The sequence below is a fragment of the Raphanus sativus genome, chromosome 2, assembly GCF_000801105.2.
Source record: "Raphanus sativus cultivar WK10039 chromosome 2, ASM80110v3, whole genome shotgun sequence".
NCBI lineage: Eukaryota > Viridiplantae > Streptophyta > Magnoliopsida > Brassicales > Brassicaceae > Raphanus > Raphanus sativus.
In genome coordinates, this window is record NC_079512.1 from 33,542,191 (window position 1) to 33,556,595 (window position 14,405).

General features: G+C 38.5%; 3 protein-coding genes across 5 annotated transcripts; 2 read left to right on the top strand and 1 right to left on the bottom strand.

Moving 5' to 3' along the window:
* Positions 1-813: 813 nt before the first annotated feature.
* On the bottom strand, positions 814-2,777 carry LOC108842742 (probable pectate lyase 18). Its single transcript, XM_018615752.2, is given in 4 exon segments — positions 814-1,482; positions 1,577-1,665; positions 1,668-2,334; positions 2,556-2,777. Coding segments are annotated over 4 exon segments (1,227 nt in total). The 5' UTR covers positions 2,666-2,777; the 3' UTR covers positions 814-1,121.
* A 4,370-nt stretch (positions 2,778-7,147) lies between these two features.
* LOC108842741 (protein STICHEL-like 2) lies at positions 7,148-11,226 on the top strand. 3 transcript variants are annotated; one of them, XM_018615751.2, is made up of 8 exons: positions 7,148-7,588; positions 7,870-9,216; positions 9,287-9,506; positions 9,584-9,706; positions 9,844-10,038; positions 10,123-10,582; positions 10,660-10,708; positions 10,829-11,226. In XM_018615751.2, the coding sequence occupies exons 2-8, from the start codon at positions 7,963-7,965 to the stop codon at positions 10,904-10,906; spliced, it is 2,379 nt and encodes a 792-aa protein (XP_018471253.1). In that variant the 5' UTR covers positions 7,148-7,588; positions 7,870-7,962; the 3' UTR covers positions 10,907-11,226. The 3 variants fall into 3 exon arrangements, with proteins under 3 accessions (XP_018471253.1, XP_018471251.1, XP_018471249.1); XM_018615749.2 differs by having other exon boundaries at positions 7,151-7,588; positions 7,900-9,216; positions 9,584-9,769; XM_018615747.2 differs by having other exon boundaries at positions 7,152-7,588; positions 9,584-9,769.
* A 248-nt stretch (positions 11,227-11,474) lies between these two features.
* On the top strand, positions 11,475-14,358 carry LOC108842386 (MA3 DOMAIN-CONTAINING TRANSLATION REGULATORY FACTOR 3). Its single transcript, XM_018615284.1, has 4 exons — positions 11,475-11,677; positions 11,873-12,103; positions 12,177-12,271; positions 12,388-14,358. Exons 2-4 carry the CDS (start codon positions 11,887-11,889, stop codon positions 14,194-14,196), a joined length of 2,121 nt encoding a protein of 706 aa, XP_018470786.1. The 5' UTR covers positions 11,475-11,677; positions 11,873-11,886; the 3' UTR covers positions 14,197-14,358.
* Positions 14,359-14,405: the final 47 nt, after the last annotated feature.

The following is a 14,405-nucleotide window of genomic DNA, read 5'->3' on the forward strand; positions in this document are numbered from 1 at the left end:
CGCACAAGCTCAACTGACACACATGGCCATTTCTGAAACCTTCTGGCTCGATAGCAGACCTACTACCTAGCTATACCTTCATGTGTTTAGAATCAACAAAGAAAACAACAATGTGAACATTTTCTTTCTCAAAACAAAAAAACAATGTGAACATTTCTAACTGGTTAGATGAATACTTTTATCAATCAATGACTTGGCGATTCGAACCTGCCACGCAATAATTACACCAACTACAACACATTGTTAGTCGCGACCAGTAACCACGTGATCTTTTTATTTCTTATTTTTTTCTTTTCCAAATGAACTATTGTGTTGCACATGTGACATGACATGGCCAAGGAAAAGGTGTATTATATTGGTTAGTTATACGGAGAAAAACAAATAGTTAGTTATTTTAGTTGTTACAAATTTCAAAATTTGAAAAATCTCCACAATCAGTGGACAATAGTCAACACGAATATGAGACCACTCCATCAAAAGTAGGGCTGCTGAGCCACATGACTGGTCACATGCATGATTTTTCCTATTTCTAAGGGTATTCTTTTATTTAACCACAATCGATGTTGCATCGACCAGAGTGAAAAAGATCGTGGCTTTTCGTCAAAGATTGACAGGCTCGAACAGCTTTGACCCATAAAAGTTACCCATTTTACAGAACATTCCAAGCTTCTGAATGCCAATGAAAACCACAGCATATGCAGTTAAATGTGTAACCAGCAGTCTCCTCCATCATGAGTACGCACATTTAACTTATATCGTATTCATTTTGGCGATGGGTCACTACTCAAAACATATTATAGGAGAATAAAAGAGAAGACACAAATTATATTTATATTGATATCAAGATCAACACATCTGCTCTTGTTCCTACAATTTTAACCTAATAAAAGATCCCTTAAAACAGAGAATCCTTACAAGGGTCCTAAAAGAAGCAAGCCAGAGGTTGTATTCTCCTTAATTTTACCTCCAAAAAGAAGAAAAATCAAAAGAGAGTAAATTAAGGAGTAAAGAAAGTTATTATAACTTAACCCCCTTAATTGGTGCTTTAATTGCCTTTACTATATAATTTTTTAATCAGCTAAAAGAAAAACTTAATTGGCCAACACTGAAGGCCACCACAATCAGCAACGTGAACCTTTACGGCAATTCAGTGCACCAGAACCCACCGTCAAAGGTCCAACGAGAGAAGAAGGTCGAGCCCCAAGACTAGAAGCCTTAGCATAGCTAGACGAGGCAGCACCACCAGAAGGAGTAAAAAACGCACCGTTTAGCAACAAGTCACCAGATGATCTCCAGTTCCAGCTCTTCCACTCGCTCTCCGGCGCGTCCTCGTGCTTAGTCACTTCTTTGCTGAATCTAATATTAGGGGCCACAAATCTGTTCCCTTGACTATTGATAGTAGGATTAGCACTTCCTCCAATCGCATACATCTCCCAATGTGTGTAGTCATTGTTCACCACATGGAAGTACCCATGTCTACACCTATAAACATCAAACATTGGTCCTAAAATTTTAGTCACACATCACAATCACATTTATTTATCTACCCAAAATAATCAAATATGTTATTTTTTACCTTGGCATTCTCTGAACAAGTCCTTCACCGAAATGATTAAAAGCAATAGTGATTTGCATATTCTTGTCACGAGTGTAAGTATCACTATGAGTCTATGACCAAGCAACATGACTTTATCATGATGCGTCATGTAATTGTTAGACAGAGTAATCGCCGTCGAGCCCATTATAGCATCAATAAGCCCGTCGTCACAGTTAGACAACGAACAGTGGTCAACCCAAACATGACTCCCTCCGAAGATAGACACACCGTCACCGTCCGACATCGTTCTCCACCCGTAATGCCGTGGGGAGCTTCGCACCATAGCGTTCCCACCCGGCTTGCAGTCGTGTATATGAATCCCATGGATGATAATGTTGGTCACGTACTGGATCGTGATGCAAGGCCCACCAGCGATGTGCACGGACGCGCCGCGACCGTCTATGGTCTTGAAAGAGTTCATGATGAGTTCTTCTTTGAGATGTATCGTCATGTCTCGTTGGAAGATGATCCAGAGCGGCTCGTCTTGAACCACGGCGTGTCTCAGCGTTCCGGGCTTGGGGGTCACCGGGTCGTCGTTTCCTGAGTCGGTGACCACGTAGATACGTCCGTCACGGCCGCCGATGGCGTTCTTGCCGAACCCGATGGCGCAGTCGGCGAGACGCTGACGGTTTTTCTCCCAGTGTGGGTCGCATCGCCAGCAGTCGTCGATAGGGTTGCCGGTGGTGCATGAGAGGTAGCCTAGCTTCCTTCTTGCTGCAACCGACGCGTTAATGCTCCTGCAACAGTGCACAACCAACGAGATTAGAGACTATTACAAAAAAAAACAGAGTTATATTTTATAAAGTTTGCTTTTTTATGGTCCCATTTGGCAAAAAGACGAGTCTTTTATAAACAGTAAGCTAAGACTTAGGTTTCTTTTAGTGCTTGTGATCAGACAAAAGTGAGAAGTTAGGTTTTAAGTAAAATGTGGGTATGAAGGAAGACAGAAGATACGTACTTGTGAACTTCTTCGACAACAGTTTCTGGGTCTGGAACTGGTGAAGAGAACATCAATGGAGCATAGAGAAGGAAAGTGACTACTGAGATGAAGAGCTTCTTCGTCTGCATTTTTGCTATCAGTACAGAGTAACTAACTCACTCTATCTCTCTTGGATTTAAGTGAGAGAAGAGGGAAAAGAATATGGAAGTAAGAAGTTTTGAGTGGGAATAAGTGAGAAGCTGAAACTTTGGGGGTTTATATAAAAGATGTAAAGGACCTCCATACACTATTTGTTTTTGGAATTTTCCGTTTAGGTCCCACTCTTTTGTTTCTTCTTATATAATAATCCTAGAGATAATCCAATAGATTGCTTACACACGCCACCATTAAATCTTTGATTAGCTAATTGTTGACATTAAAACAAAAGCGTCCAGTCTAATTAAGCCGAAATGTTTTACTTTTCAAATAAACTCCGCTTGCTCTGTTTAGCTGGATAAAACAGTATGAAGTTGGTTCATTATAAGGATCCAAACTTATTTACCATTTTAGCTTACAACAAACAGAAAAAAGAATACTTTGTTTATCGAATGTCAAACAACAAAAAAGTATCTGTTTATAGCAGTTTCACTGGAATTAACAAAAGTTTTAGATGTTATGTAAATCATAAGTTGTAATTTATTATAAGAACATCTCTAGCAAAGAACCTCATTTGAAGGTGGATGATCTTTGAAATGAGAGTTTAAATGTAGATTGCTCTAACAAAATTATTCAAATATGTCTTTAATATTTTTTATAGTTTACATTTTAATTTTCAATCTTCATAATAATTGATTTTAAGCACCAAATTTTTATAAATAAATAATAAATACATAACAAAAATGCAATACATGATATTAATAATTCATATGTAGCTATTTTAGTTTCGCCCAAAAGTATAAAACTTTTAAAATTGCATTAAATATAGAAAAGAGTTAAAAAATTATTAAACTATATATACATAATATTTGTTTTTTAAATAATCTAAAATTTTTATCAAAAAAATAATATGATTTGAATTTTAACATTATATGTATTATAAATAAAATGTATGTAAAAATATATTAATATTAGTATAATTACATGTAAGTTATAAAACTAAGAAAACTAAAATGAAAAATAAATGGTATTTTAAAGATCTAAATAATAGAATTTAAACTTGAAATTTTACTATTTATACCCTTAAAATTTGAGGGTTTTAAGGAACTGTTGAAGAATTTTTTTTTTTTTGGTAAAGGAGGAACCGTTGAAGATGCTATAGCAATGCGTATAAAAAAGAATATTAATTGTCTATACATATAATTAGGACTTCTTTTTCTTTCTCATGCTTTACTTTTTTTGCATTTCATTAGACTTTTTTTTTGTTTGAGAAAGGGCCTTCTATTTCATTGGACTTTACATCGTGGGTTATAGATGTACACGTCGTCCAGTAAAGAATCAGTTGCTTATACAGCAAAAACTAAAATACATTAGAAAGTGTCCATATCAGAACCGTTGATCCTGAACAAGGCTTTTATTATTCTGAGAACTAACTCTCCAACCATATACTATAGCAACATGTTAGGTAAAGATATCAACGAAAAGCAAATACAAACCAACAGAATGTAATTGAGTATCGGAAAACATAAATGGCAAACAACAACAACGAAATAAGATGTAACAAAAATGATATTAGTTTCTGCTAATGATTCCGCTAAGTGTATAGTCTGTAGTTTAAGAGTTATATATTTCGTTTTTAATATATGTTTTTCTCTCTCTCAGATTCGAGCACATTTGCTTATGAAGAGTTTTCTTCTTCCTATCTACCTACTGACTAATTTTTATTTTTAAATAATAAAATGTAGAAGAGATTATTTTCAGCTATTTTCTTAATGGTTGATGTTGGTGAAAATGACGTGAAAACAGTAACAATTCGTTTCCCTTTCACCATAGTGCTTTCCACTTCTTAATGCACCAATTACGGCAGGGGAATTAGATACGAATCTATGCTCTTAAAGTCCTTGGTTAATAGGCAATGGTAATGATAGGTTAATGTGAAAAAGCGTTGGAGAGATGTAGAGAAACTATAAGTGGGACATGTAACGCCTCGTGATTTGCAGGTTTTACGGGATTCCTTTTCAATTGTTAGGTTGGTTATTTTTGACAGTTTAAGCATGCTAGTCTTTGGACAACGTGATGGAACGATACGGTTAGTTAAAGAAAGAAGAGAAAATGAGTACTATAAAAAGAATAAAATAACAGTAAGGTCACTTGTTTACACTAGAAAACAGTAAAATAAGTATATAATAAAATTTTATAAATTAATAACATTAGACCATGATATTTAGTTAATCAAGATATATAGAGAGATATCAATTGGACTGACACTTAAGTCTTCATCTTAAAAAGATATGAAGTATTATTTCAATCAATATTAACATCCTTTTTTCGGTGTAAAATATTAACATCCTTTTTAAATGCAATATTTTTTTTAAATGCAAATTACATGTTGAGGTGAGTGTCAATGTTAAAAAGACCTTGATCACTGATGAAAAATTAGTCAAATGTCCAAAAACTCTTGAAGCAGCTACTAAAAGGCTTCCTTCGAAAGAAATATATTCCAAAATGCAGCAAGTTTGATCGCATGGTGGGAATCGATCAAGAAGAGAGGCCCGTTCAACAAGACTTTACACTCACTCAACCAACAAGATTTGATAGAAAAGATAATTTTGACAACGACAAAGAAGATTTGAGTAAATCACAGCACATGCCTCCAATTCTTATTATTGTTTTAAGGGCAAAGCAGACAACTCTTACATGCGACATATCCTTTTCCCTTTTGTTTATTGTCCGTAAAGTTCGCCGAGAATTTGAACATAAGCATCATCTTGTGGCATCCACTCATAAATATAATACGTGTCGCATTCATGCTATCATCTCTGGTTTCTTTCTTTTTTCTTCGTTGTGGACCTAAACGATCACTTGTGTTTAACGGTATCTTGATTCAATCCAAGTCTTGGTGACGTACAGCTTAGAAGGACTCCAGTGAGAAACGATGAAAGAAAGCAAAATGTTTACGTCTTCTTTTCAAATGGGTTCACGGAAATTTGTTTTTGCATTCATTTAGCGTACAATTAATGGTTAAACCTATATAGGCTCAAACCCTGAAATCAAAAAACAGAAAATTTGCTTTAGCACAAAAAAATGTAGAACCTATTGCTATCCAAAGCCTTATAGCTTCTCATGTGCTAGAGAAGTAGATATAGCACCATGATAATTTTTAACATGCTTCTTCGACATGTTGTTGTTGTTGAGTTCTGTTTGGATACATGACTGGCATCACATGAAAACATTACTCTTAAAATACACCTTTTTCCAACAATCTTCTTTATCAGAATCCAAACTTAAACCAGGAACAGAATCATAAGTCTCGACTCTCGAGAGCAAATCATTGGGAGACAAACGGTCAAGGTAATGGTCTTTCATACCCTTAAAAGAAAACGAAACAGAAAAAGGCATCTGCACAAGCAAATATATGAATAGCACTATTAAATTCAGTAGTTAAGTCATAAGAATTAGGTAAGCAAGTAAAGAAACGTCTTAAGACCCTCTGGACCTCTGGGCAAATTGATACATAGGCTCACAATCTGGTTGTATCTAAAATTAAAGCCCAGTAGTTGACAAAAGTGACAAAATCGAAACGAAAAAATTCATCAAAACTCGTCTTATTTTTAGACAGTAAAATAGAGTGGTATTAAGATGTTTATCGGTCCCCTTTAATTATTATCACGCTTCGCTCTCACCTTTAGTCCCTATAGGAAAGACCAATACATGAGACATCTTCAACATCATTTCATTTATTTTTCTTGCTTTCAGAGCTTGGCTTCCTCTCTTAACTGTCTTTGAGCTCTACTTAACCTCTCTGTTTCAAAACTAAGTGTACAAAAATATCCACGTCCACAATCGAGAACTCAACGCTTAATTTTCTCACTTGTTTTAGGCGGACGGTTATCAACTGATATCATTTCATACAACAACGGGAAAAGGAAAAAAAAAACTATACGAGTTGGCTTCGGTACAAAGAAAGCCAAAACGTGGAATGTGAACGCATAGGACGTTTTTGTTTGATGCAATTAAAGATACTTTGTTTGAATCCATATGTTGTAACCGACACAAAGATCCATCATCCACGCATGCAGTGAAATACACGCCAAAATATTTGGTTTCGACATTAGTGGGCTATAACTTACCAAATACCTGATCATAAATGCGTTTATATGATCAAATTAAACGTACAAAAAAGTAGGATCGATCTTACCCTTACACAAGTTGTCAGAGAAAAAAAGAAGTAATATACAAAAGTATGTTAGCTGAGCTGAACGAAAAAGATACAAAGAGAGAAAAGCTGTTTGGTTGTTTCTCAATCTAAACAGTTAGCATCTTATGTTCCAAGACATTATTTTATATAAACAGATGGTTTACCTTCAACCGATCGATAGTTACATTCAAGTCTTGTGTAAAAAATAAATTGTCCTGACAAATAAATAAAACTGTAGAATAAATTATTGGTTTGTCTTCAGAGACTGAAATTAAATGCAGGAACACGTGAGTAGAGGTTGCAAAGAGTCAAAGAACGTGGCAGAGAAGCGGACCACACCATGTAGATTGTAGAAGTGTGTGTTCTGTTGATTTCGCCACGCAAGCCAAAAGAGACTTAAACTGAAACGGCCGAAACGAATCTTAAATGAAGATTAAACTCTGTTCTCTCTCTCCATCTCTCAATGGCTGGCTCTCTGTCCCAAGACACCACCCTTTCTCTGCAAAAACCTCTGTTTATTACCCAAACATATGTCTCTCCCTTCTCTCTCCACATATACAAATGCAACGATCCCTTTTCTATTATTATCACCTCTCATCCATCTATCACACTCTTACAGTCTTACTTATTACCACTCTGCCAACAACTATCTTCTTCCTCATCTTCCAAGTGGTTTTGGATTCTCCACATTCTGCGCCACTCCGTTCAATACTCCTTGGTATTCTCGAATCTTGACGTTTGGTGTTTTCGGTTTGTCGTTTCTCTATTTGATAGCCATATTTAAATCGTTCCAAGTTTTTTTCTTTTTCTTCCCATAGTTTATCTGGGACTCTGTTTTATGTGTGTGTTTGAGCTCTGTGACTGGTTAATATTTAATATTTTAATGCTCCATCTGTTTTCGTGTTACCACATTTGCATTTAGCTAAGTTCATACTTGACTTCTTTTTTTTGTCCCCTTACTAAAACGGTTGTTTGCATCTTACTGTCATTGATTGTCAGGCAAGAGATGATGGTTTTGTAATCTTAAAGTTTCAGGAGAGAGTGTGAGAGTGAGTTTGTTTTCTGAGTTTTACCACTGTTTGAAAAAAAAAAATGGGGGAGACTAGTAGGAGGCATTCTGTAGATATTCCCATCACAAGAACGCTTGTGGCTCTAAGAAGAGTTCGGTCACTTAGAGATCCATGCACCAATTCAATGAGCAAGTTTGCTTCCTTGCTTCAGTTTGTCAACGATGATGATGCTTCTAAAGGTGATGATAATGGTCCTTTTGAATCATACTCGTTAATGGAGGAGCTAGAGAAAGGCTGTGATCTTCACAAGCTGAGCAAAAGGGTACTGATCAATGCTGAAGAAGGAGACGAATCGCCCTCGAGTGAAAGATATAGAACCCGTTGGTCTTCCACAAAGCCAGCTAGCTCGGTTGGTGAATATTATGGTAGCCATGTCACAGGTAGTAGTCCAATGACCTCAACAAATAATAGTTATAATGATGAAGATGTTGTTGATTTTGCGAGTGGCTGTGGAATAGCCTCTTGCTGGTCAAGAACACCCAGGAGGTACGGAGGATCAAACCAGTCCTCTGACGTGGAAGAGCATCACCCTCTACTATCCAGTAATAATAATGAGAGCAATGCTGTGACACCAAGTCAAGAAAGTCTGAGTCAGAAATTCAGACCAAAGTCTTTCGACGAGTTAGTTGGACAAGAAGTCGTGGTGAAATGTTTGTTGACCACCATTCTGAGAGGGAGGATCACTTCTTCTGTTTACCTTTTCCACGGTCCTCGCGGGACGGGTAAAACATCAGCTTCTAAGATATTCGCTGCTGCGTTAAACTGTCTTTCTCATAGGAGAAGACCATGTGGACTGTGCAGTGAATGCACCACTTCCTACTCGGAGATAGACTCGGCTAAACTAAACCGGAGGCCTAGCTACCTCAGGTCTCTCATCAAAACCGCATCTCTTCCTCCTCATGTTTCATCGTCTAGATTCAAGGTTTTCGTCATCGACGAGTGTCAGCTTCTATGCCAAGAGACTTGGGGAACTCTCTTGAACGGCCTGGAGAACGTCTCTCCGCGTTCTGTTTTTATCCTGGTCACGTCAGAGCTGGAGAAGCTGCTGCGTGACGTTGTGTCACGGTCTCAAAAGTATCGTTTCTCTAAAGTATGCGACGTGGAGATATCGAATAAGCTGGCGAAGATCTGTGAGGAAGAAGGTATTGAATTTGATCAGGGTGCGGTTGATTTCATTGCCTCTAGATCTGATGGTTCGCTTCGTGATGCTGAGATAATGCTTGATCAGTTGAGTTTGCTCGGTAGAAGAGTAACAACGTCTTTGGCCTACAAGCTTGTAAGTGAACACATCTTTTTCTTTCATGTTTTTTTATTTAATAGCTGAGGATAAAAGTCACGTTTTACAGATTGGTGTTGTATCTGATGATGAACTGCTTGATCTGCTTGATCTTGCACTGTCTTGTGATACTTCAAACACGGTTATAAGGGCGAGGGAGCTTATGAGATCTAAGATAGATCCAATGCAGCTTATTTCACAGCTAGCTAATGTTGTTATGGACATTATTGCTGGAAAATGTCAAGAAACTAGTTCAGCAACCAGACTTCGGTTTCTTTCAAGACATACCTGTAAGCACCCTAATGTGATTAATTTCAAATATTAGCGTTAATGAATCTGACCTATTCTCATTTTTTTTTTTTTACAGCTGAAGAGGAAATGGAGAAATTGAGTAACGCATTGAAGATACTGTCTGATGCTGAGAAACAGTTGAGAGCATCGAAAAACCAGACAACCTGGCTCACCGTGGCACTTCTGCAACTTAGCAACGGTGACTCATCTTCTTTGGCCACTAATGAAAATGAAACGTGTTTAAAAAGCCAAAGAAGCAAAGGTTCTTAACTCATATATTTCTTTCTGTGTGTTTCTGGTTGCTAGATATATAACTGACCGTGGTACTATGTGTAGATGTAGACCTCTCCAGCACATCATCGGATTGTCCTTGTGATGAAGTTAATTCAGAAACCGAAGAGTGTCAAGAGAAAAACTGTATAGAAACAGTTGAAACAGTGTGGAAAAGAGTCATAGAGATGTGTTGTTCAGATTCACTAAAGAGGTTTTTGTCCAAACGAGGGAAGTTAACTTCTCTTATCATTGACAAAGGTAACTTTTTGTTTCTTTTCCTAAAAAAATTTCAAAGTTTTAAGTTTGGTTTCTTGACAAGTGTTTATTTTTATTTTTTTTCAGTTTCAGGTGTGGCAAGTGCTGAACTGGAGTTCTACACACGTAAACATGTAACAAGAGCCGAGAAATCATGGAAAATGATTGCAGACTCGTTCCAATCCGTGTTAGGATGCAACGTTGAGATCCGAATGAATCTTGTTACCTCTGCTTTTTCTCCACCAAAGAGTAGTGCTAAAGCAGCAGCAGCGAGTCTTTTCTTTGGACTCTTCTTCAGTTGTTCTCGCAGAATGCTACACAAGTCTTATCTTACCACTACTAATGATTACGCATCTGAGGAGCACCTAGTTACAAATAATTCTCTGAGAAGTTGCCAGGGAAATCTATTGAGGGCTCCAAGTGTACGTTCTTCAGCCAATGCATCATCGTCAAGGATGAGCAGTGCGAGTGATCAGGGCGATGCAACTTCTGTTCTGTGTACGACTTCACACATGCCTTCTCCAGGTGGCAAAATGCAAAAAGATAGGTACACAGATTTATTTAAATGATTTGTGTGATTTGGATAAGCTTCTTACTGAAGTATTCTCTGCCTTTGCGCCGCAGACCAGAAGATGACGCTGATGTGTTGTGTTGGAGGACTCCCCTAGGCAAGGTAAAAGATATTTTACTAGTCCTAAGAACTTTGTATGGTTTGGTTCGTTTTTTTCTTTCTATCGTAAAGGTCTGAACAAGAATCTAAGAATATTATATGGTTCATCAACTGTCTTGATAGGGTCAGGGAGAGAGACAGAACAACAAGAGCTCACGGCTTATTATTGGTCGTGTTCTTCCCTGCACTGCAGCTGGTTAAGATGAAGCTTGATGACATTCCCATTTTGTGGAATCGTTTGGTTTAGTCATTGAGACTTGTTATGGGGACAAAATGTACAGTTGCATAATGTGTTTCAAGAACATATAATATATAGATTAGCATATACTATCGATAATGTAACTCTTAATGTGAGTATTTATAGAGTAGTATAACACTTTCCTTATGCCATGAAACGCTTTTAGTCGATCATTCTAGTGTTCTTGATCAACTCAAGCGTCTTATATGCTAGCTAGTTATATGGTTTGGTCTCTCTTTGTTTAAAACCTTGATTTGTTATATCAATTATCATGTTAGCTCAAGCTGTCTAATTATATTTATAAACAAAAAGAAATGTTTTCATGTTGATCATAAAAAAAGAGAAATGTTTTCATATGATTACTTTCACTTTTATTTTCCTAAGAAGAAAAAAAAAGAAAAAAGGATACTTATCCACAAAAACCCTAGTCCGCTGCCTTTGGCAAGGGGACACATGTCAGGATCAAATCGCGACCGTTGAAAGAGAAACACGTGGCGACAGTCTTCGTGATTAAAGACCTTTGATGAGAGACCGTAGCCGTAGCAGCAGCCTCCATATTCGTAGAAAAGCTTTTCATTTTTCCCAATCCAAATCCAAATCCAATCTTCTTCTTCTTCTTTCTTCTGCACATTCCTCTAAAAACACAATCCACTATTTTCCAGGAAAGTTTCTTCACCCCAGCTTGAGACTCGGGTTCTCTGCTATTTAGATCTAAGCTCGTCGACTACTACGAGGTGAGGTGACAAGGTTTAGGGTTTGAAATCACATTTTTACTGGTGGTACTTGAAAGTTTCTATCTTTATGGGTTATGGCTGGGTTTGCTTAGATCTCCTCCATTTTACGTCGTTGGCATTGGCTCTAGGGTTTGCTATAGCTCAAAAAGTTGTTCTCTTTACTGGTTTTAACGTTGTTTGTTACTGTATTATTAGGGTATTGCAGAAAGATGGCGTCAAATGAAGGGTTTTTAACAGATGAGCAGAGGGAGATGATGAAAGTTGCGACCGAGAATCATTCAACCTCGCAAAAGCCTCACTCGTCTTTGCTCTCTGAGTATCTCTCCAAACCATCTGCTGCTGCTGGTGGGAAAGCTTATGGTGGTGGCTCCAATGCTGTGAAACATAGAAGGTCTCATGCTGGCAAGTCTGTCCGTGCCAAGAAAGGTGAGCTTGGTGCTCTTTATTGCACATATATATTTGCCATTTAGTTCAACTCACTTGTTATTATTGTTTTCAGATGGGTGTGGTGGGAAAGGAAATTGGGGGAAACTTATTGACATTGATGCAGACTATCATATTGACCGGAATGATCCAAACTATGACAGTGGAGAGGTAGTTTCTATACCCTCTCTTTCCTTACAAGATAGAAACTTTATCATCTTTGTGTTGTGTGTGTGTGTCAATAAGATCAGTTCTCATTGTGTTTGTTTTATTGTTATATATGTTAGGAACCGTTCGAGCTTGTTGGTGCGACTGTTTCAGATCCGTTAGATGATTACAAGAAAGCTGTGGCTTCCATCATCGACGAATACTTTAGCACTGGCGATGTTGATGTGGCAGCAGCTGATCTCATTGAACTTGGTTCAGGTGAATATCACCCTTACTTCATCAAGCGGCTTGTTTCTGTATCAATGGACAGACATGACAAAGAGAAGGAGATGGCTTCTGTGTTGCTTTCCTCTTTGTATACTGATGTCATCAACCCGAACCATATAAGAGACGGATTTGTCCTGCTCCTGGAGTCCGCTGATGACTTTGTGGTGGATATACCTGATGCTGTCAATGTTCTTGCCTTGTTCCTCGCACGTGCTGTTGTTGATGACATACTTCCTCCAGTTTTTCTCCCTAGAGTAAGCAAGGCGCTTCCAGTATCTTCCAAAGGATACCAGGTAGTACAAACTGCAGAGAAGAGCTATCTATCAGCTGCACACCACGCCGAGCTAGTTGAGAGAAGATGGGGTGGGATGACTCGGACCTCTGTTGAGGAAGTGAAGAAGAAGATTGCTGACATTTTGAAGGAATACATGGAGACCGGAGACGCTTATGAGGCGTGTCGTTGCATCAGGGAGCTGGGCGTGTCTTTCTTTCATCACGAGGTTGTGAAGAGGGCTTTGATCACTGGCATGGAGAGTGACACAGCAGAGCCACTTGCGTTGAATCTGCTTAAGGAAGCAGCTTCGGAGAACCTGATAAGCTCTAGTCAAATGGTGAAAGGGTTCTACAGGTTAAGGGAAAGCCTCGATGATCTTGCTCTTGACATTCCTTCAGCTAAAACCAAATTTGATTCGATTGTGCCAAAGGCTGTCTCTGGCGGTTGGCTTGATGCTTCGTTTAGTGATCCCTCTGGTGAAAGTGGACGACAGGAGATGGAGAATGAGAAACTCAAGCGGTTCAAGGAAGAGGTTGTGACCATCATTCATGAGTATTTCAATTCCGATGACATACCTGAGCTCATACGCAGTCTTGAGGACTTGGGAGCACCTGAGTACAACCCAATCTTTCTAAAGAAGCTGGTAACACTTGCTCTAGACAGGAAGAATCGTGAGAAAGAGATGGCATCTACTCTTCTCTCTTCACTTCACATTGAGCTGTTCACCACTGAAGATGTCGCAGATGGTTTCGTCATGCTCCTAGAGTCTGCAGAAGACACAGCTCTTGACATCCTGGATGCTTCCAACGAACTTGCTCTCTTCCTAGCTAGAGCTGTGATCGATGATGTTTTATCACCTTTTAGCCTCGAGGAGATCTCTAGCAGACTGCCACCAAACTCAAGCGGGACTGAAACCGTGAAGATGGCTAGGTCACTTATCTTTGCACGCCACGCAGGGGAGAGGCTTCTGCGTTGCTGGGGAGGTGGAACAGGATGGGCAGTGGAAGACGCTAAAGACAAGATCTTGAATCTTCTAGAGGAATATGAAAGCTCAGGGCTCGTATCAGAAGCTTGCAAATGCATCCGTGAGCTAGGCATGCCTTTCTTCAACCACGAGGTGGTGAAAAAGGCGCTGGTCATGGCCATGGAGAAGAAGAAGGACAAGATTGTGCTTGAGCTTCTCCAGGAGAGTTTCGGTGAAGGGCTCATAACCACAAACCAGATGACCAAAGGGTTTACTAGAGTCAAAGACGGGCTTGAAGATCTTGCCTTGGACATCCCAAACGCAAAGGAGAAGTTCAGTGAGTATGTGGAGCATGCAAAGAAGAGTGGTTGGGTCTCCTCCTCGTTTGTAACTTCACTTACCGAAGATGCTAAGCTAGCCTAAACCAATGTACAAGTTTGTTGAGCATCATCCCTTTTGTTGTTTCTTTGCACTTTTATGCTTTGAGAATTCTACAAGGGAGAGAGCTATAATCTTTTCACGGATGATTAAAAACGTTTGTTTCTTCAGGGACCAGTTTTTAAAAATAAAGAACTTTTGGGGCTATTTTGTTAGCAAAGCGAAAATATTGGATCTTGTTTTAAATAATCTTT